The 18,493-nt window shown below is 52.6% G+C and overlaps 1 protein-coding gene across 1 annotated transcript; it reads left to right on the forward strand.

Annotated features, from left to right (window-relative positions):
• Positions 1 to 1,488: 1,488 nt before the first annotated feature.
• On the forward strand, positions 1,489 to 16,968 carry LOC120542876. Its single transcript, XM_039775582.1, has 15 exons — positions 1,489 to 5,173; positions 6,929 to 7,115; positions 7,205 to 7,436; positions 7,517 to 7,611; positions 7,692 to 7,888; positions 9,582 to 9,660; positions 9,796 to 9,974; positions 10,417 to 11,169; positions 11,253 to 11,453; positions 12,333 to 12,393; positions 12,478 to 12,561; positions 12,640 to 12,881; positions 15,243 to 15,385; positions 15,811 to 15,966; positions 16,088 to 16,968. Exons 1-15 carry the CDS (start codon positions 4,971 to 4,973, stop codon positions 16,168 to 16,170), a joined length of 2,895 nt encoding a protein of 964 aa, XP_039631516.1. The 5' UTR covers positions 1,489 to 4,970; the 3' UTR covers positions 16,171 to 16,968.
• The last annotated feature ends 1,525 nt before the right edge of the window (positions 16,969 to 18,493 follow it).

Genomic DNA, 18,493 nt, shown 5'->3' on the forward strand with positions numbered 1-18,493 from the left:
CATATTATCAGCACAGCTGCCCCTAATCCCAGGTTTGGGGTCCAGCCACTCTGTCTGCATGTTCTCCGTCTTCTCTATATGGGGCAGACTGATTGTACCCCAGCCGGAGCCCTGAACTGGATGGGTATTGTAATAGAAGAGAGCAGCCAGTGGGGGGCGCTGTGTCAGACCGCTATGACTGAAGAGCTTCGTCAGGCCTTTCTTTTGACTGGAGGCTTTGGGCTGACTGGCAGCCAGAACACAAAAATGGTAAGGCTGGCATGGTTCACACAGAAAACGAATGCCGTGACCTCGGAGGCTGGCGTCGTGATAACAACTGCATTTTTGCACCGGGCACTAAGGCGCGTTTGATTTATGAACGAGAGGCATGCGGCTGTTTGGTGAGCTCAGCTCCATAGAAGAGTCGATCTGTCAGGCGTGACGCGGGCAAACAGAGCCGGAGCCTAGCGACCTTGGCGCGTCCTCAGGACTACGGGCTTCACTACAAAGGCGCTATATGCCGCCAAGGCTGGGTCACTCATCGTGACACTAGGGACACACAGAGCATTGACTTGAAAGGATGATATATGCACTAAAGACTGAGTAGGGCCATCCGTGTTGGTGATCACTCTTGGTAGTAAAGGCGCTATATACAGCATGGATGCAAGTCACCGACAGGACCGAGCTTGCTCAGAAAGGCGCTATATACAGTAAAGACTGCACTTACATAGCTTATACTGGGACTACAGCGCCTTCTGCATGCTGCTGTCTCCACATCAGTACTTCCTGATTGAAAAGGCGCTATATACTCTGAAGACTGAGCGGCTGATTCTGATAGGTAATGACAACTATTTCGGGATAGCACCTGTTAGAAAAGGCGCTATATACAGCAAGCTGCATTTCACTTCTGCCAATTCTAGCACAGACAAGGCTGACTGAGCTCAAAAAGGCACTATATATATTAAAGACTATTCTTGGCGGCTATTGTAACTTCTCATACTACAGCTGCGTGTATTTGAGTACTTATCTGATAGAAAAGGCGCTATATACACCAAGGACTGAGTGGCTGATTCTGTTGAGTATGGGCTTCTATGTTTATGGTTGCTCTTGTTAGAAAAGGCGCTATATACAACATGCTGAAAATCACTTCTGCTGGCTCTAGTATGGCAGGCTGAACTTGCTCAAAAAGGCTCTATATACTTTTAAGACTTTGCTGCAGGGGCGGCACGGTGGCACAGTGGGTAGCGCTGCTGCCTCGCAGTTAGGAGACCTGGGTTCGCTTCCTGGGTCCTCCCTGTGTGGAGTTTGCACGTTCTCCCCGTGTCTGCATGGGTTTCCTCCTACAGTCCAAAGACATGCAGGTTAGGTGCATTGGTCATCCTAAATTGTCCCGTGTGTGTGTGCTTGGTGTGTGGGTGTGTGCCAGTGGTTTGTTTCCTTCCTTGCGCCCTGTGTTGGCTGGGATTGGGTCCTGTGACCCTGTGGTTAGGTTGTAGCAGGTTGGATAATGGATGGATGGATGGATGGACTTTGCTGCTGTTGTGACTTCAACTTACAGCCTACTTGCAGTTGTCTCTATGTGAGTGCTTTCCTGATAGAAAAGGCGCTATATACACCAAAGCATGAGTGGCTGATTCTGATGGGTAGTGACCCCTGCACTTCTAGCTTGGACCCCTGCAGCCCTTGTTAGGAAAGGCGCTATATACTCCAAGGTCTGAGAGACTGCAATGAGTACGGGTGTCTGTGTTTCTGATTGCTCCTGTTAGACAAGGCGCTGTATGCAGCAGGCTGCAAGTCCCTTCCCCGATTGTAGTACAGAAAAGCTCTGAGGTTGTGCAAAAAGGCGCTATATACAGTAATGATGATTCTCAGCTGGTATTGTGACTTCAGTGCATCCATTTTGCTGCTCTCTCCACTTGAGTGATTTTCTGATACAAGAGGCGCTACATTCACCAAAGACTACTATATACTCCAAACACTGATTCTACTAAGCATGGAAATCCGCACTTCCGATTGCTCTTGCTAGAAAAGGCGCTATATACAGCAGGCTGCAAGTCACTTCCATGAGTGAGCTTCCTCAGAAAGGCGCTATATAGCGTACAGTAAAGACTGAGTAATGCTAACTGATATGCACATCTGCTTTGTGACAGCTCTTGCTTGAAAAGGCGCTATATAAAGCCAAGATTGAGCCAGCTGCAGACCGTTCCTTCTGCCACAGTCTCCAGAGGAGGCGCCACACATAACGGCGTAGCGTTCATCACTGCCGCCTCACATCTCCAGAGGCCCGGGTTCAAATCTGTGCGGAGAGGCCCTGTGCCTGTACGAGTTTTCTCACAGACGTTCCCCCATCCCGACTAATGACGTGGTAAATGAATTGCCCAATGTGTGAGGGGGTGGAAGTGCACCCTGAGGTGTGCCAGTGCCCCGTCCAGGGTTGGGCCCTGCCCTGATAGGAAGACAGAAACAGGAAATGGAAGGCTGGATGGAGACGTGTGGTGGTCTGCACAGTAAATGGAGGTGCGCAGCATTCCGCCCGTCTGTCGTTTACGAGTGCATAACCCACCAATTTAGGCAAACTGAAGGGTCGAGACGGCCACCCCGTGTGACGTCATTTCCCTGTGCTGAAGCCCTGTGGTGGACTCCTTGGCAGATGGTCCATGTCAGACGGCCAAGTCAGCTTACCACACTGGTCACTGGTTTGAGCCGCTTGAGGAAGCCCACGCGGACGATTGAGGAACATGTAAAGTGCGCGTGGCCGGCCGGTCACTGGGCTGAGCACTGCGCCACTGTCACGATTTGCTTTTGCGAGAACTGCAGGTCAGTCGGCCACTGCGAGTTGGACACGAGGCCACCGTTACTGTGACGGGTGGTCAAGCGTGAATCTCGGGATGCAGACGCTCACGACCGAATGAAGTCAACCCAAACCCCACACATCCCCATGCCCAGAACACCGTCCGCCCCCATCCACGCCTCAAACCACGAAGATCCCGGGATTAACTAAGACCCTTGAGGCGGGCAGGTTTAACAAAACGCAAAGTCGCGAATGACTTAAATCAGCTAGCGGTGAGTGTGTGTGTGGTGGGGTGGGGGGTGTATCATAATGTGGGGCCAGTCTTACCAGGGCGCGCATGCTCAGTTCCGAGTCACCGATCAGCCCCAGGGCTCAGGGGCATTGCTGGCACTGGTGTGTCATTTAAAAGCACAGCGGCGCCCCGCTCCTCCCCACGGCATGCGCCTGCGCAGCACATAAATTCGGCTGGTGGGCGGGGCAAGTCCCTCGTGACTGCCTCTCCCTGTCGATCGCCCAGCAACGGCCGACGCTTTTGGAAGCGCCGAGGCGGGGCTATTGGGGGCTGGGGGGTTGTTATAAGACTGAGAGCAGCGGCGCTTCCTTACAAGAAAACGAGCGTCACGTTCACACAGTGACAATGAGGAAGAGCCGGAGCGACGCGCAAGTTTGCGGGCACCTGCGCAGCACGGGGACAGCGTGGGCCACATAGTGGGGCGAGTCCAACGTGTCCACCGCCAGCGACTCCCAGAGCTGCAGACCTCCAGCTCGGGTCAGACTCGGAGATTTTCGGTGCCGAGCAGACAAGGAGCTCATGAGATGTAAACCGCTTCACGTGAAGACGCCCACCCAGGGGTCAGCACTCCTCGAGCTCCGCTGGACAGCAGAGGTTGAAGGTATCGGGACTTTGAGGTCCTTAACTCTCAGGACTTCACTTACTGGACGGACCCCCGGGGATTGAACCCGGACCCCCGCAGACACTGAGGGCTTCTATCACACGACATTGGTCCTCAGGGTCCTTGACTTTGTAGACTTCAAGTGCTTCATCCAAAGACGCCCAGCCAGGGATCAGCACCCCTAGAGCCTGGTTCAAGGCATCGGGACCTTGGGGTCCTTAACTCTCAGGGTCTGTGCTGCTGAAGACTATCTGACGGCTGATGAAATTGTCAGGACCCCAAGGCCCCCAACTTCTAGACTTGAACTACCTCTTGGATCTGCGCTTCTGGACCCCAAACACAGCAAACCTGGGGTCCAACAGAAACTGAGGGCTCCCATGACACAACACTGGTGTAACACATAAAAGGGAGATGCTTCACCTGGGCTCCTCGATCCATCAAGGGGCTTAACTCCTCCACGTTAGATCTGCACTAATGGGCCCCAAGGTGTTGAACGCGGACCCCTGCAGAGACTGAAGGCTTTGAAAGACTCAAATTGGGATCCCTGGACCTCAAGGTCTCCATCTCTCCAACTCGATCTCCTAAATCTGAAGACGTATACCTCTTGGACCTGCACTCCTGGACCCCAAAAAGCAAAGACCTTGACTTCTAACCTGAGATCTTTCATATTGGAGTTGCATTACTGAAGCCCAATGTGTTGAACCCGGACCCCTGCAGAGACTGAAGGCTTCTCTCGCATACCTTTGGGCTTCAACTCTCAAACTGGGACCCCTGGACATCAAGTTGCTTAACCCTCAATTGATGTCTTTGCCCCTCAAAGTGTTTGACTTGCTGACTTGTACACCCCCTTCCCCCCACTCAGTTTTTGTAATTCCTCACGTTGAAGACCCCTCAACTGTTTGTTGCTCCTGATGGCATTTGAACCCGTACCCGTACAGTGCTGTATGAAAGTGTGGCCAGCTGGGCACTGGGGGCTTTCATTGTGACCGTCTCTGTCCCAGTATAACCCAACTTCCCCCCCACCCCCAATAGTGAATATTAAGGACACTCAAGTATCCTGCCTACTACGCCTGCCAGGATCGAGCGATGTCAGAGACCACCAGCAGGTTGAGATGAGGACTGCCCTCTGGTTTCGTTTCTCATTTCTTGTTGTCTTGTTGCCTCACATAAGTCAAAGTTGAGATTTGCGTTCAGGAGATCCATTAGAGTGTATGGAGAAAGCCCGGACCACCTTACGGTGAGCTGGGTCTCGACAGGTGACTATGTCTCCACTGACAACCTGTGCACCGTAACAAGTGTCTGTCTCCATGGTGCTAAAGGAGCGGGGCGGTCCGGGGGTCCTGGGGATCCTGCTGTCATCAGACCCCACTCGAGTTGCAGGGGCTGTGGAGGAATTGGTCTGGGAGCTGCATCACCATAAAGATGCCCTGATGGACACTTTGGAAAGGGACCCCCGGAGCAAGGAGTGCCTGCAAACCCTGTGCCGCCTCTTGACCAGTACTAACGTCAGGTATGTGGGGGCCGCTGTCATTTCCTTACTTTTGTTTGAACTATGGATATGAGGGTCAATGTTCAAATCGGGGTCCGAGTCTGTTAGGTCACTGGCACTGGGTGGCACACTGCTGATGCATACTACTGCTTGTTTGTAGCTCATTTGCCCATCCACTCAATCCACCCGTTATGCCACCTGCTTAACCCAGGTCAAGGACATAGGGGATCACATCCTGTAAAAGCCGTAATCAGGGACATGGCTGGACTCAACCCTGGATGGGACGCCAGCTCATCACAGGACACACCCATACTGGCCCAGTTTGGAAACACCAGTTAACTGAACACTTGTGGCATTGGGGTGTGGGAGGTAAACCTACCCTGACACGGGGAGGACAATCAAAGTGCCCACAGGCAGTGATGGCATCTGGGACCCCAAAACTGTGAGTCACCATCTCTAACCACTGTGCCACCAGGCCTCCCCATATCCACAGGACTGTCTGGCTGATCTGAATGCAGAATTTCAACCTTGTTTATAGTTGGCATTATTGGGCATCAGTAGGTAGTGCCAACATCATAAGGTTCAGGTCTTGGGTTTCCAGATATTGACAGTGCAGTTGACGTCTCTGAACTCATCAAGCAGACCGTTGGTGACGTCTTCAAGCACTTTGCCCTATCAATCACCGTGAAAGGCACTATATAGCACAAAGCCTGAGAGCAGAACTGGGAGTCTGTGCCCACCTGCTTGAGCGGGCATCTGGCCCTCCTAATACCCGGGTGCTTCTTGCCTAACTTCATGATTTCTAGCACATCCTCCTCTCTTTTCAGTAACGTCCCCAACTTCAGAAGTGCCAGCAGGCTGTTGAGAGAATCACGAGGAACCAACGTCATGCACGTGTCATTTGGAAGTCACTTTGGATAAAAAAGTCTCCTAAAGTCCTGAATTGAAAATGTCAAACGAGTGAGAACAGAAAAATGCATTGAAAACAACAATGTGTCTGCAAAACGCCAGGCGGTGGGTGGGTACATGTGGCATCTGCCCACAAACAGTAACCCACCAAAGCAGGGTAAAGGGATGAAGAGACAGGAGCAGCCTGGTTTACAGTATATAGTGCCTTTCACGCGGATCATTCCAGTCAGTCTGCTTTGTACAGCACCTTTCACATCGAAGGACCTCAATCATTTTATATAGCGCCCTACACAGACCCCCCCAACCTGCACACAGGCCACTGCTTTTGGTTCGCTTTCTGCCCGATGATCTGCGTTAGACTTGCTTCACTTTGTCACTTTGTCACCTGTTGTGCATGACCCAGTGTCTCCACTCTTTGCTCCAACGTCTTGATCATCCTTTACTCCATATAGCGCCTTTCACAGTCATTAGGATTGGAAGTTCAGCTTTCAGTTGTTTCGTTCTCCCAGTTCCTTGCAGGGAGTGCAGTGCCATTTGCAGGTCTTCATGCCAAGCATGTCCACGATGACAGATGTCAGACTTTAATTTTCATTGTCATGGTGCCTTCCTGTTGGCAGGGGGCCACTGTTCTGTGTCACAGCTGAGCGGTCTCTGTGATGTGGACTGGTGTCGGGCACATTCATTATTATCAGCTACAGCGGGCACAGGTCACTGCATAACATGTAGTCTTGGTCACTTGAGCAGTGTCAAACCTGATGTGAGCATGGTGCTATAAATTAGTTTGGAGTCGCCCTCAAACATGGGACAGGGTGGCATTTTCCAGTCCCTTTGCCTGGCACTGACCTTTTTGGGCATTTCTGTTTACAGGCTTTGCAGCAATGCTGTCTACATCTTGGGCTCTGTCGCTGAGAGTGCCACCATGGTGGAGCAGCTGGTGTCGGTGGGCAGCACCGGGTACTGGGAGAGCTGGGACGTTTTGGGAATGCTGAACAGCCTGCTGCGGTGGGACAACCCTGAGCTGGTGATGAATGCAGCAGGCACAATTGGCACTCTGGTACTGAAGGCCACTCACCCACTCACTGTCAATTCAGTACATGCCCCCTGGTGCCAGACCACCCATTATGGTTATTTGATTCCTCGCAGGCGGAGAGCAGCGTGGGCCGTCAGTGGATCCTGAGTGACCGCACCTTTGAGGACATCGTGGACAGTGTAACCGAGCTGCTGGACGCTGCCAATGAATGGACAGTGAACAACGCTGCCCTCGTCCTGGCCCGCTTGGCACTATGTGACCAGGGGTGTCGCCAACTGCTAGACCACCAAAACTCTGGCACAGTACTGACCAAGCTGATGGCCTTGCTACAAGTGGATAAAGTTGGTAAGCTGGGGCATTGACTTCACCTGGTGCCAGTGGCATTCCTGTGCCTGTCACCTGCCTCTTGTCTTTGTTCTTTGCAGGAAGTGGGATGAACGCCGCCTTCGCCCTGGGAAGACTGTGTGACAGTGACGCTGGCCGCACGTGTGTCCTTGGCATGCCCGAGGCTCCGGCAATGGTAAGAGGTGTGCTCCTGATGTCAGCTGTGCCAGCTGTGTGGGACCTGCTGACCTTCACTGTCTCCTTTTATCTCCCCAGGTCACTGCCCTTGAAGCCATGGTGTGCCATGCGGACAGTGCCAGCAGTAAGAATGCCTGCTTCGCTCTCAGCTGCCTGGCAACCAACAAAGAAGGCCACGCCTACACTCTACAGAGCCCCACCTTCCCCGAGCTGCTGAGCTCGCTGCTACACCTCCTGCAGGTGGAGGACCAGGATGCCACGTGGTTTGCTGCAATGTGAGTCAGGAGATTTGGGAGTGGGACAGGTGGGGAGGTAGGGCAAGGGTGGCATCTGGGAGACACTGGGCACGGTACCAACTGGCATTGCAACTTACTGAAGGTGAGAAGGAATCAGGCAATTAGCTGTGCCACATTCTTTATTCTGCTGGCTGAAATAGAAACGCCCCCCCCACCCCACTAAACCAGCAGCGCCATCTAGTGGGGGCACAAGCAACAAGCAGGCCATCTTTCAGAGAAGAAGCCCATCTGCTAAAACACACTGGAAGGAAGGGGGACAGAAATGTCTAAAGCCTTAGCACCGGACTGGTACAGCAACACAAATCGAAATATAGCGCCTTTCATAGCCTCTGACAAGACATCTGAGATTACGAGGGCCGACTGAGACTCCCTCAGTGGTCATCAGGGTCGCTCTCTCTAGCTACATTTGTTGTTGTTTGTCTTGGGGACGCGTGATGTGGGACAATTGTTCAGGTGTCACATTACGGTAGGAGACATCTGTCAACAGGAGGAGCAGATGGCAGTGCGGTGACAGTGTGGTGACAGGAGGGGACATGAGCAAACAGCCCAAGGCTGCCTTCCTTCAGCGTCCACCCTGTGACAGTGGGCCCACCACTGGGTTCAGGTCTCATCATGTGAGGACCATCTGTGGAGGGTGAGGGGTGTGACTGTGGGGGACTCGAGGCCTGTCATTATGGGAGCCACTGAGAGAAACAATCAGTCGTGGAGGAATTTATATAGCGCCTTTAAAATTCAGCACAAAGTCGCAAAGAATGGAATTCAACAATAATCTCATATAGCACCTTTCACAGTAAACCCCACCCAACAGTAAATGTTTTATGGCCGTCAATCGGAGGTTACTTTATATAGCGCCTTTCACAGTAAACACTACCGTTAAATATTTCTATGGCTATGAAATTCAATATGTGATCACTTTTACTTTTATAGTGCCTTTGATGGTAAGCACTGCCTCATGTCATTTGTGCCCCTCTGTCCACTGTGCCCACTAGTGCCACCACCGTGAGGTTACTGTCTGGTTGACAGGTGCAGTGCAGGCCACCTTGTGTGATCGTTTCTGCCTATCGGACTATGGAGACCCTGCCTTACAGTGGACTGTGAACACCTGTCTTATATAGTGCCTTTCAGGGCCGCTGGGTTTGCCACCAGCCTCTCGCCACCATGGGCTGGGTTACACTGGTTTAACAATATTGGTGCTCTATCTCAATGGTTAGGACTGTAAGGCCACACCCCCTGGTGGTACAGGAGTCCCAGTACTGCCCACCCAACCCAGACTCAGTTTGCTGAAAGGCGCTATATAAAATGACGATTGAGTCCACTGAGTGACTGGCTTCTCAGAAAAGCAAACGTTTTTGATTCTGAAGAAACGAGGAGTCAGGATGTGCCAAAAAGAGAGTTGGGTGCCGCTGGGACCGTCCTGTCTGACGTGACACTCGGGGACATTGTGTGACACAAACAACGATGAGTGCGTCTGTGGCACCTGTTGCCTGGCACCCTGCCTCAGAGGGCGGGCACCTGGGAGTCTCCTGTCGAGGAAGAATTTGGCGTGATGTGCTGGTAATGGGCACCCGGGGGGTTACCACCTGCACGTTAGTTGTCTGTGGCACTGCTCCTCAAGTGAAAGGCGCTATATTAGATACATTTTAATGCCCCACTCTTGTCGTTCTCTTCTCAGGGTGGTCAGGGTGCTGGCCGAGCAGCCCAGTGGCGTGTTGAGACTGCGGCAATGTGGTGACTTGGAGCCACTCCTTCAGGTGAGGGCAGTGGGCACCTCAAAGTGCTGGCATGTGCCACCTTTTAAATGCTTTCATGTGTCTCTCCTCCTGACCCCGCCTGAGGGGCACTACACATCATAAGGGGCACTCACACATGGCGTCATGTCTCCACAGATCCTGGCCCACTCGCCATCTTCCCAGAAGGAGCTACTAGATGAAGTGGAGCTCACCCTGAGGAGACTGAGGTGCCTGACAAAGCCGGCAGCCCCCCGGGCACAGCGGCTGAGCCCAACGTCCGTCCTGCTGACCTGGGACAAGGCCAGTCCGGAGAGCCAGCTGGAGGTCACATACAGGTGAGGGGGGCAGTGATGTTATCAGGATGGTATCCTGGGATGGGCATGTGGATTTGTTGGGAGGGCAACTGAACAAGAAGGCTCAGGTTTTGATGCATTTTTCTTTGTCGTGTGACAGAAGACTTCAGTGTCTGTAGGGGTCCGGGGTCAATACTCTGGGGTCCAGTATGTGAAATCCTGAGAGCTGAGGACCTTCGAGGTTCAATGCCCACCTTTAGCCACGCCCATTCTGGTGGCCCCATCTGCTTTATGTTTATAGCACCCTTTACTTCATAGGGGTCTGCCCACATACAGCTTGGCTGGCAGATGGTAGTGCCCATGCCAGCCCTTTGTTCCTCCTCCTCCTCTTAACCCCAAGTCTTTTAGGATGACAGCCACAATGATGCCCTCTTGACTGTGGTTGTACCAGAGGGTGCCTGTCACCTCGTCCCTTCTCTTTCAGCCTCCTGGACAGAGACCACCTACTGTACTGTGGACCCGACTGCTCCTTCACGCTGCTGGACGTCCAGCCTGGTCGGCACTTCAGCTTTCAGCTGAGACTGTCCACCGATGGGGGGGACGTCAGCCCTCTCAGCGACGCCTCTCACTTTACTCTGACAACTGAGGAAGAGGAGGAGGAAGAAGAGGAGGAGGATGAAGACATGCAGCTGCCAAGCTGCCCCCAAGACCTGCGGGTAACTGGGTGCACCACCACCCAGGTGAAGCTGAGTTGGGCACCGCCCAGCCGACCCAGCAGGACCCTTCGAGGTTATCAGGTCTTCAGGGGTGAGAAGCTGCTGGAGGGCACTTCGGAGCTCAGCTGCATTGTGGGTGGTCTCGCGCCCAACACCCTCTACGAGTTCTGGGTCTGCGCCATTAGTACAAGGGGCCGCGGGGCCAAAGCCGGCATCAGGGCTCGAACAGCGGACACTGGCAACCACGCGCCCAGCCGACTCACAGTCACTGTGCTCGGGCGTCACGAAATCCTGGTCAGCTGGGATGTGCCCGAGGCGCTCCTGGGCAAACTCTTCAACTACGAGCTCTCCATGAACGGCAGAGTGGTCTACCTGGGCACCGAGCGTTCATACAAGGCCCACCGGCTCACGGCCAACACGGAGTACACCTTCACGGTGAGCTCAATCACCAGCGAGGGGCGCTACGAGGCCCGTCCTGTCACCAAGAGGACTGCGCGGGACGAGTATGAGAGCACCACAAGGTAGGCACTGATGCCCACACCCGATCATGCCCCATCCACCTGCCAGGCCTGACAGTCCGCTTGTCTCTGTGCCCTCCCTACAGGTGCCTGTATGCCTCCACGCGGCCGAGCCTACAGCCCCCTGGTCACTCGGCACTGGCCAAGGAAGCAGCAGCTGTGGGGGACACCAGTGAGCCCGTCACTCGAACTCGCCACTCCGGCAAAGTGCCCAGGGCTCAGCTTCAGCTCAGCAAAGGCGACGTCCGAGGGGCAGATAACGACGGCGGGGGCAAAGCGAGGGCAAGGTGAGGTGGGCATGACTTGACACTGACTGGCGGGGACATCGAAAAGGTCAAAGGAAATATCAAGTAACTCAGGGACAGGGAGGACACTCAGGTCAAACTGGGAGGACACTGACCACTGAGGGACAGTCACATATAAGAGACACTAGTGATACACGAACCCTGAAGTCTCAATCAGAATGACCACACAGGGCAAATGGTGACCACTGAGGTACAATAAGATACCAAGAGCATCAGGACTCGGGGGTCTTCTTCAGAATGACCACTCAGCAGAAGTGCTGCCCACAGAGGAACAGTAAGGACACTCAGGACACAGACTGTGACCTCAGTGCCAGCTGTATAGGGGCAGGATGACCACACAGGAAAGACTCGGCCAGACTGACCATGTGTACTGGTGGCTCAGGACTCGGTGGTCCCAGGCACAAAGGACAGGGAGGACACTTGGGACACAGAGGCCTGATACTGAATGACCACACCAGGAGGACACTGACCCCAGACGGCTACTGGTGACACTCAGGACTCAGGTGCCAGGATGCTGAGGTGTCACACAATGTGGTCATGTCACAGAGGGACAATGACATAGGACATTAACTCATCAAACACACTGAAGTCCCACACTGACTGACCACAGCTGCTGTGACAATGAGGTGCAGGGGACACAGAGGACTAAGGAGGAACAGCATGACCAGGGTGATACTGGGGGACAGGGTGACCAGAGGTGGACCCCGTCTAGAAGGAACAGGCCAGCTGTGGCCATCTTGACTGCGGGTTTCCCACATTTTTGCATGTGACATCATCTGAGTGACCAGGTGGACACTATGCAGAGAGGGATACTAGGGGACATTTCAGCCTGTCTTTTTGTCACTTGTGTCTTCTTTACAGGAGGCTATCGGCTCAAATGCAGCGGCCGGAGGGCAGCGAGTGGGCAGCACAGGGTCCTGAGGTAGGTGTCATCTAGCTCTGGGGGCTTGTGGGGATGTCACACTCAGGCTGGCGCTCTGCTGATGGATGCCATGTTCTGTTTCAGGTGGTGACCAGGCCTGGCCAGGCAGCCCAGCGCTGGCGAAGCCCAGGGCGAGATGCAGGCGGTGGCAGCGCAGGCAAGAAGGAGGTGAGCCACCATAAGTCCTTTAACTCTTGGCTTCCCATCCTGCCAGGCAGTCATCTCACATATGCCTGTGCCCTCCAGGTCCACATGCTGCTGCTAAACACTGTGTGTGCCTACCCGGGCAAAGGCGGGAACAACGAGGACCACCTTGGTGCAAGATGGCCACCCAATGAGGGGAGGAGGCAGCTACCCCGGAGAGCGAGCCCAGCCAGGGGAAAAGGCACTGCCCTCCTGGAGCAGCGCACCAAGTCCGAAACTGAGCTTGTACAGCGGGCACCGCGGAGGAAGAAGAAGGAGAAGAAGGAGGGCATCTTGTGGAGGAGGTGAGTGGGCAGGGAGATAGTGACTCAAGTATGAGTCTGGAAAGGCGCTATATGAACTTACGGGGGGGTTCAATCCCTGCCACCACGTCCTCCAGCTGTGATACATCTGTGGGGAAAAAGCATCTTGACAGCTCATGTGCTGTAGAAAGGCGCTATATGAGGTCACGGAGCTCTGGCTTCGACTCACAGAAGACAAAGGCTGGATGAGAATCAAGAGACGCCATTTATTACTGAAAGGCGCTATATAGAAACTGCAGTCCTGGCACCTCACCTCACCTGTCTGGGCATCATGGGGTGGGGTAACCAGCTGTTGAAAGGCGCTATATAAAACAACGATGGTGATGTCTGTTTGAATTGAGGAGACGGGAATAAAAGAAAGTGCATATTAGGGACTGGGCATCTCGGAACAGGAGGTGGTAAACGCAGAAGGAGCTGTGAAAGGCGCTATATGGACAGGTAAATGGATATGAAGAGCGTCATGTGAGAGCCAGAAAAGGTACAGTGTGGTCAACGGAATGAAGACTATGACAGGCACTAGAAAACAGAGCTCGATGGGAAAGGCACTATATAACAGATAGATAGATGTGAAAGGAACTATATAATAAATAGATGGGAAAGGCACTATATAATAGGTGATAGATGTGAAAGGCGCTATATAATAGATAGATAGAGTGAAAGGCACTATATAAAAGATAGATAGATAATGAAAGACACTATATAACAGATAGGTAGATAGATATGAAAGGCACTATAAAATAAATAGATGGGAAAGGTGCTATATAACAGATAGGTAAATAGATAGGAAAGACGCTATATAATGTTTGGACAGATAGATGGGAAAGGCGCTATATAATAGATAGCATTTGGAATAGTTGGCAGGATTAGATTAGATAGATTGCTGTGAAAAGGTGTTAGATAATAAATAGACAGACAGGTAGGTAGGCACTATATAAATAGATACAGGTATGCCTGGCACTATATACTGTAGGTAGGTAAACAGATGTGAAGATGCTATATGAGACATGAATAGGGTGAAAGACAGTAAGTAAGAGATCATGTAAAAGGCACTATATTAATAGATAATGGATAGACGTAGGTGAGGAATGCAGTGTATAACAGGTATGAAGACACTAAATGACAGGTAGACAAACAGTGTGAAAGGCACTATATAAGTGTAAGTAGACATAAAGACCCCTTGAGACTGTGAGAGGTGCTGTATAACAGTGAGATGGATGAGATGAGGTGATGCTACATGACAGGCGGATCATTTCAAACGCACTACATAAACAGACTGATGTGAAAGGCGCTATATAACAGATAGCTAATAAATCTGGAGACGTTATATAATAGCTGTGAGAAGCGCTATATCCTGAGACAGATAGATGTGAAAGGCGCTATATAACAGACAGACAGACCAAATGTGTTCTTGAATGATTGCTCGCCTTGCCTGCACCTTCTTCTCGCCTTTTGAGTTTCAGATTTTATTGCATACAGATGTTAGACGTGGACTCGGGGTCTTTAGTATCCTGGGGGATTATAAAGGTGGAAGGTCGACTACTAATGAGGAAGTAAGAGGGAGGGTGCAGTAAAACCTGAAATGAAGGCCTGTGAACACCCAAACAGGCAAGTGAGTGCCCCCCTTCAGGACAGCCAGGTGGCTCAGTGGTCTGCGCAAACCCTCGGTTCAGACCCCGCTTCCAGTCCCCGTGTCTGTGTGACTTTTCTCAGTTTCTTTAACTGGCCCAGTGTGAGATGAGTGGGCTTCCTGATGGACTGGCATCCCACCCAGGATGGCCTCTTGCCCTATACTGGGACTGACTGTGGCCCCCAACTGGATTGAACTGGTTTGATGGATTGTCAGTCCTCATATTGGAGAGAATCTTTCCATATTTCTAAATTAAAGAAGATTAATATAAAAAACAGAGTGACTGTTAAGAGGCTCCCCCTGCTCATGTGATGTTCTATAGCGCCTTTCACACGAGCAGATGCATTGCCACGCATTTAGAATCATTGGGCCATTGAGTAGTTCATTTTTCTGCCCAGTGTGCCAGCTCAGGGTTGCTGGATGATAGAAACTTCCAGAATATTCCAGTCAGGACTTTATCGCCATGACAACCTCAGTTGCATGCAGTTTGATTTCCTTAATGTAAAACACACCACATGGGTATGGTGGGCACCGGCATAACACAGCAGCCGCTCACACATCTTGGGTGTGTATGTTGGATTAGCAGACGACTCTTAAAGCTGAAATGTCAACGGAATAAAATAGGAATTCTGTGGGAGTGCCAGGCTGCGGGGTGGGTAAAGCAGGCAGAAGACAAGGAGTCTGTGCCATGACTGGTCTCTGCCACTGTCTTTCAGGGATTTGTCCTTTGGTGAACATCCTCAGGGGGCACCATCCCTAGTGGGCCTGCAGCTCCTGCACTCTGCCATGGAGTCTCCTGCCACCCTCAAGGCCGCCAGCACTGAGCCGAGACTGCAGCGAGAGGAGCCCCTGAGCACAGGTAGAGCGGGCTGGGGTGGGGCGGGCTGTGCCAGGGTGAATGATGGGGTGGGGGTGAAAATGTGCCCATTTCAGCTGGCAGTGCCCAGCTACTCCCTGCTGCTGCCCACGCACACACAACAGCCTGCCCGCTAGTGGTAGAGCAGCTTTGTTTGAAGAGACTGGGCACTCGCTCTTAAGTGTGGGCTCATTGAGAAGCAATTGTCAAGTGTCACTCATCTCAAAGCCCCACCCGCCCACCTGCCATCAATAAACTGAAACATTCCAACCTTCGGGGGGTCCACCAGACATGCAAACCTTCAAACCCCCCATTGCAGGGCATCAAGGGATACTGAGGGATTCTTTTATAGTGCCTCACACCTGTGTGCCCATGCAGTCTCCTCTTCCTTTCTCTATAATGCCCATCCATGCCCATCTCTTTTTCAGATGCCCCCTGGAGGCTGAGGAACCTGGCTAAAGATGGCAGTCAGTGCCCCCCTTCAGGCTTAGAGTACAGGAGCCCCTCACTCCCCAGAATTGTTCCCAGATTTCCGGTCACTCAGGGTCACAAGCCGGGATCTCAAGCCGTCCTGCAGGATAAGGGTAAGTAGGGCCGCCACAAAGAGGGTCCCCAAAAACACAGGGTGGCACGGGCTGCTGTGGCCCCAGGTTCAAGTTCATTCTACTCGACTGCTGACTGACGGTCTGTTTGTCCTCCCCCCAGTGAATGCCACCCGGCGCGTCCACACACTGTCCCAGCTGCAGTCTAAACTGGCTCACATGCACCTGGACTGGGCACAGCACTAGAGCGACACGGCGAGCCCCTCAATGCAGTGCCGGTGAGCCTCACCCGCAGGCTGCCCTGACATGGACACTTCCGGAGAGGAGGACACTGCCACCGCTGCCACCGCCATCGTGGAGATAAGCCAGCAGCGGCCTGGACACTTGTGTTCATCTTACCTCGAGCCAAGTGCAATGACGACTCCCCATCCTGCAGAGGGCGCCAGAGCTGAGCATAAGGTGCCCAGGACCAACGGGAGGCCCCGCCTTAGCTGACTGCTCCTGTCCTGCAGAGGGCGCTGCTTGTCCCTGTGCCCAATGGCTGCCAGGTGACTCTTCACTGTTAAAACAGGAGCCTTGAAGTACGAAGTCCTGATGACCAGAAGAAGACTTCTGCCCCCCTAACAGGACCTTCACCTTCAGCGGCCGTCAACACTGACCACCACCCTGTGGGACTGTGCCAATCTGGCCGTGGCTCGCGCCTCCGCTCAGCTCTTTCATTTATTTCTGTTTACTGAAGCCTGCATGTGAAAAGTCGAGTGGACCTGTTACATGACGCCGGACAGACGGTGGTCACCTTCAAAGCACTTGTGGCCACCCGTGTGAAGCCACACTATGTGATGGCATGATGGGCAAAGTACAGGCGGACATCATGAGGCGGGCACAATGTGAAGAGCCAATGGGGCCAACCGGCAACACTGACACAAGTGTGGCAGGCCGAGAAAGGGCTGAGGTTGGCGATTACCGCAGTTTGGTGGGCCGCCCAGATGAGTAATGACACTGTGAATTCTAATGATTCCGTCCAATAAAATTCTCTTTTCTATATGAGTGGCATCTCATTCTCTTCTTGACCATCCAGCTTCCTTCTTGAGGGTGCTAGTGGCCTGTCCTGTCCAGTCACCTTCCCCGAGACCCTCATGTATCTGACTCCCCCACATACACACACCCCCATCTCAGGCTTTGCAGCCATCTGAGCCTTTCAACAGTGAATGAGCTTGAGCAGGCTGGCACTCAGAATGTGCCAGGCAAAAAACCCAACTGCCCATAAATCGATCTGTGACAAAATATAATAGTGTGAAACTCCGTCCATTTGAGGGTCCTGGGGGGAGGGGGGGGGCACAAGGCAGAAAACAGATCTGGAAGGGGGACCAGTCTGAATCTACTGTGCCATCATAGCTCAGCTCTAAGTGCTGGTGACTGGCACAAACCCTCAATGCTCCACTGTCTCCACCAGCTTGAGACACATAGAGAGGAAGAATCCCAGTGGTCCGAATGTGCAGGACATCAGGGTGGGCTCCTCCAACACACCCCAGCTCAGTGACATCCCAGACCTTAACAAGCTTGGCGAGTCCTGGACAATAAAGTAGAACCCAATGACCCCCTCTGTCAGTGAAGGCCACCATCCTAACATGTCATATGTGCCACACAACACAGACAGCGGATGCCTCTGCCACTCTGTGCTGTTGAGGATCTCGGTGTGCCACACAGTGAAAATGCAAGAAATTTGACAGATGAGAACGGTATGAGCTCAAAAGTCATAAAAATACTCCAAATGCCCACTAGAGGGGGAAATCGGCATCAAAACCCCGGCTAGAAATGTAAAGGGCCCTACAGAATTGTTAAAAATGAAAAAAATGTATCCTTTAAAAAAATACTCTGAACAAAAATAAACTCCATGAAGCACAAACGGCAGAAGGAATTGTCTGAAAAGCAAAGACAAACAAAGACAAATGAGTCCAAATCACAAATCCAAAGAATGGTTCAGCACAGGTTCAAACCTTCACATCTACAGCAAAGCAGAGAGAGAAAGCCTCCAAGAAACACTTGCCAGGCCCATCTGCATGAACCGCAAGGGACTGTGGGCTGACTCCGCCTTCATAGGGCTAAGGGGCAGTGGCCCCGCCTCTTGGGGAACCACCCACCAAACACACGGCACACACGACAAGACACACAGATGCACAGGAACTGAACGATCGATCCATGCAACGTAACCAAAGGAGCCAAAAATTGAACAGACAGACAGCATTTGAACCTCAGCTGGACTGTAATGGGCACTCAGGCCAAGGAGCCCACGCTGCTAGCTGACAGCCACGCTGGCCCACAAGTTGCCCATCTTTCAGATGCAGCTGCAGGAGTCCCACAGACCCCCTTTGTGCAGAACTTCTTCCTGGGGTCAGTGAAACTGCACCACCCGGTGGTGTCCACTGGGTGTCCTCGGTACTTCATTCAAGTCAGCTGTTGGCAATGCCATTGAGACTTCTGGGGACTTTCGAGGTCACTGGGGCAGATGGCACAATAATTAGGGGGGGCCAGACTTTGATTTTCATACACAGGAGGGCGGGGCCATTAA

This window comes from Polypterus senegalus, chromosome 13, assembly GCF_016835505.1.
Source record: "Polypterus senegalus isolate Bchr_013 chromosome 13, ASM1683550v1, whole genome shotgun sequence".
Classification (NCBI taxonomy): domain Eukaryota; kingdom Metazoa; phylum Chordata; class Cladistia; order Polypteriformes; family Polypteridae; genus Polypterus; species Polypterus senegalus.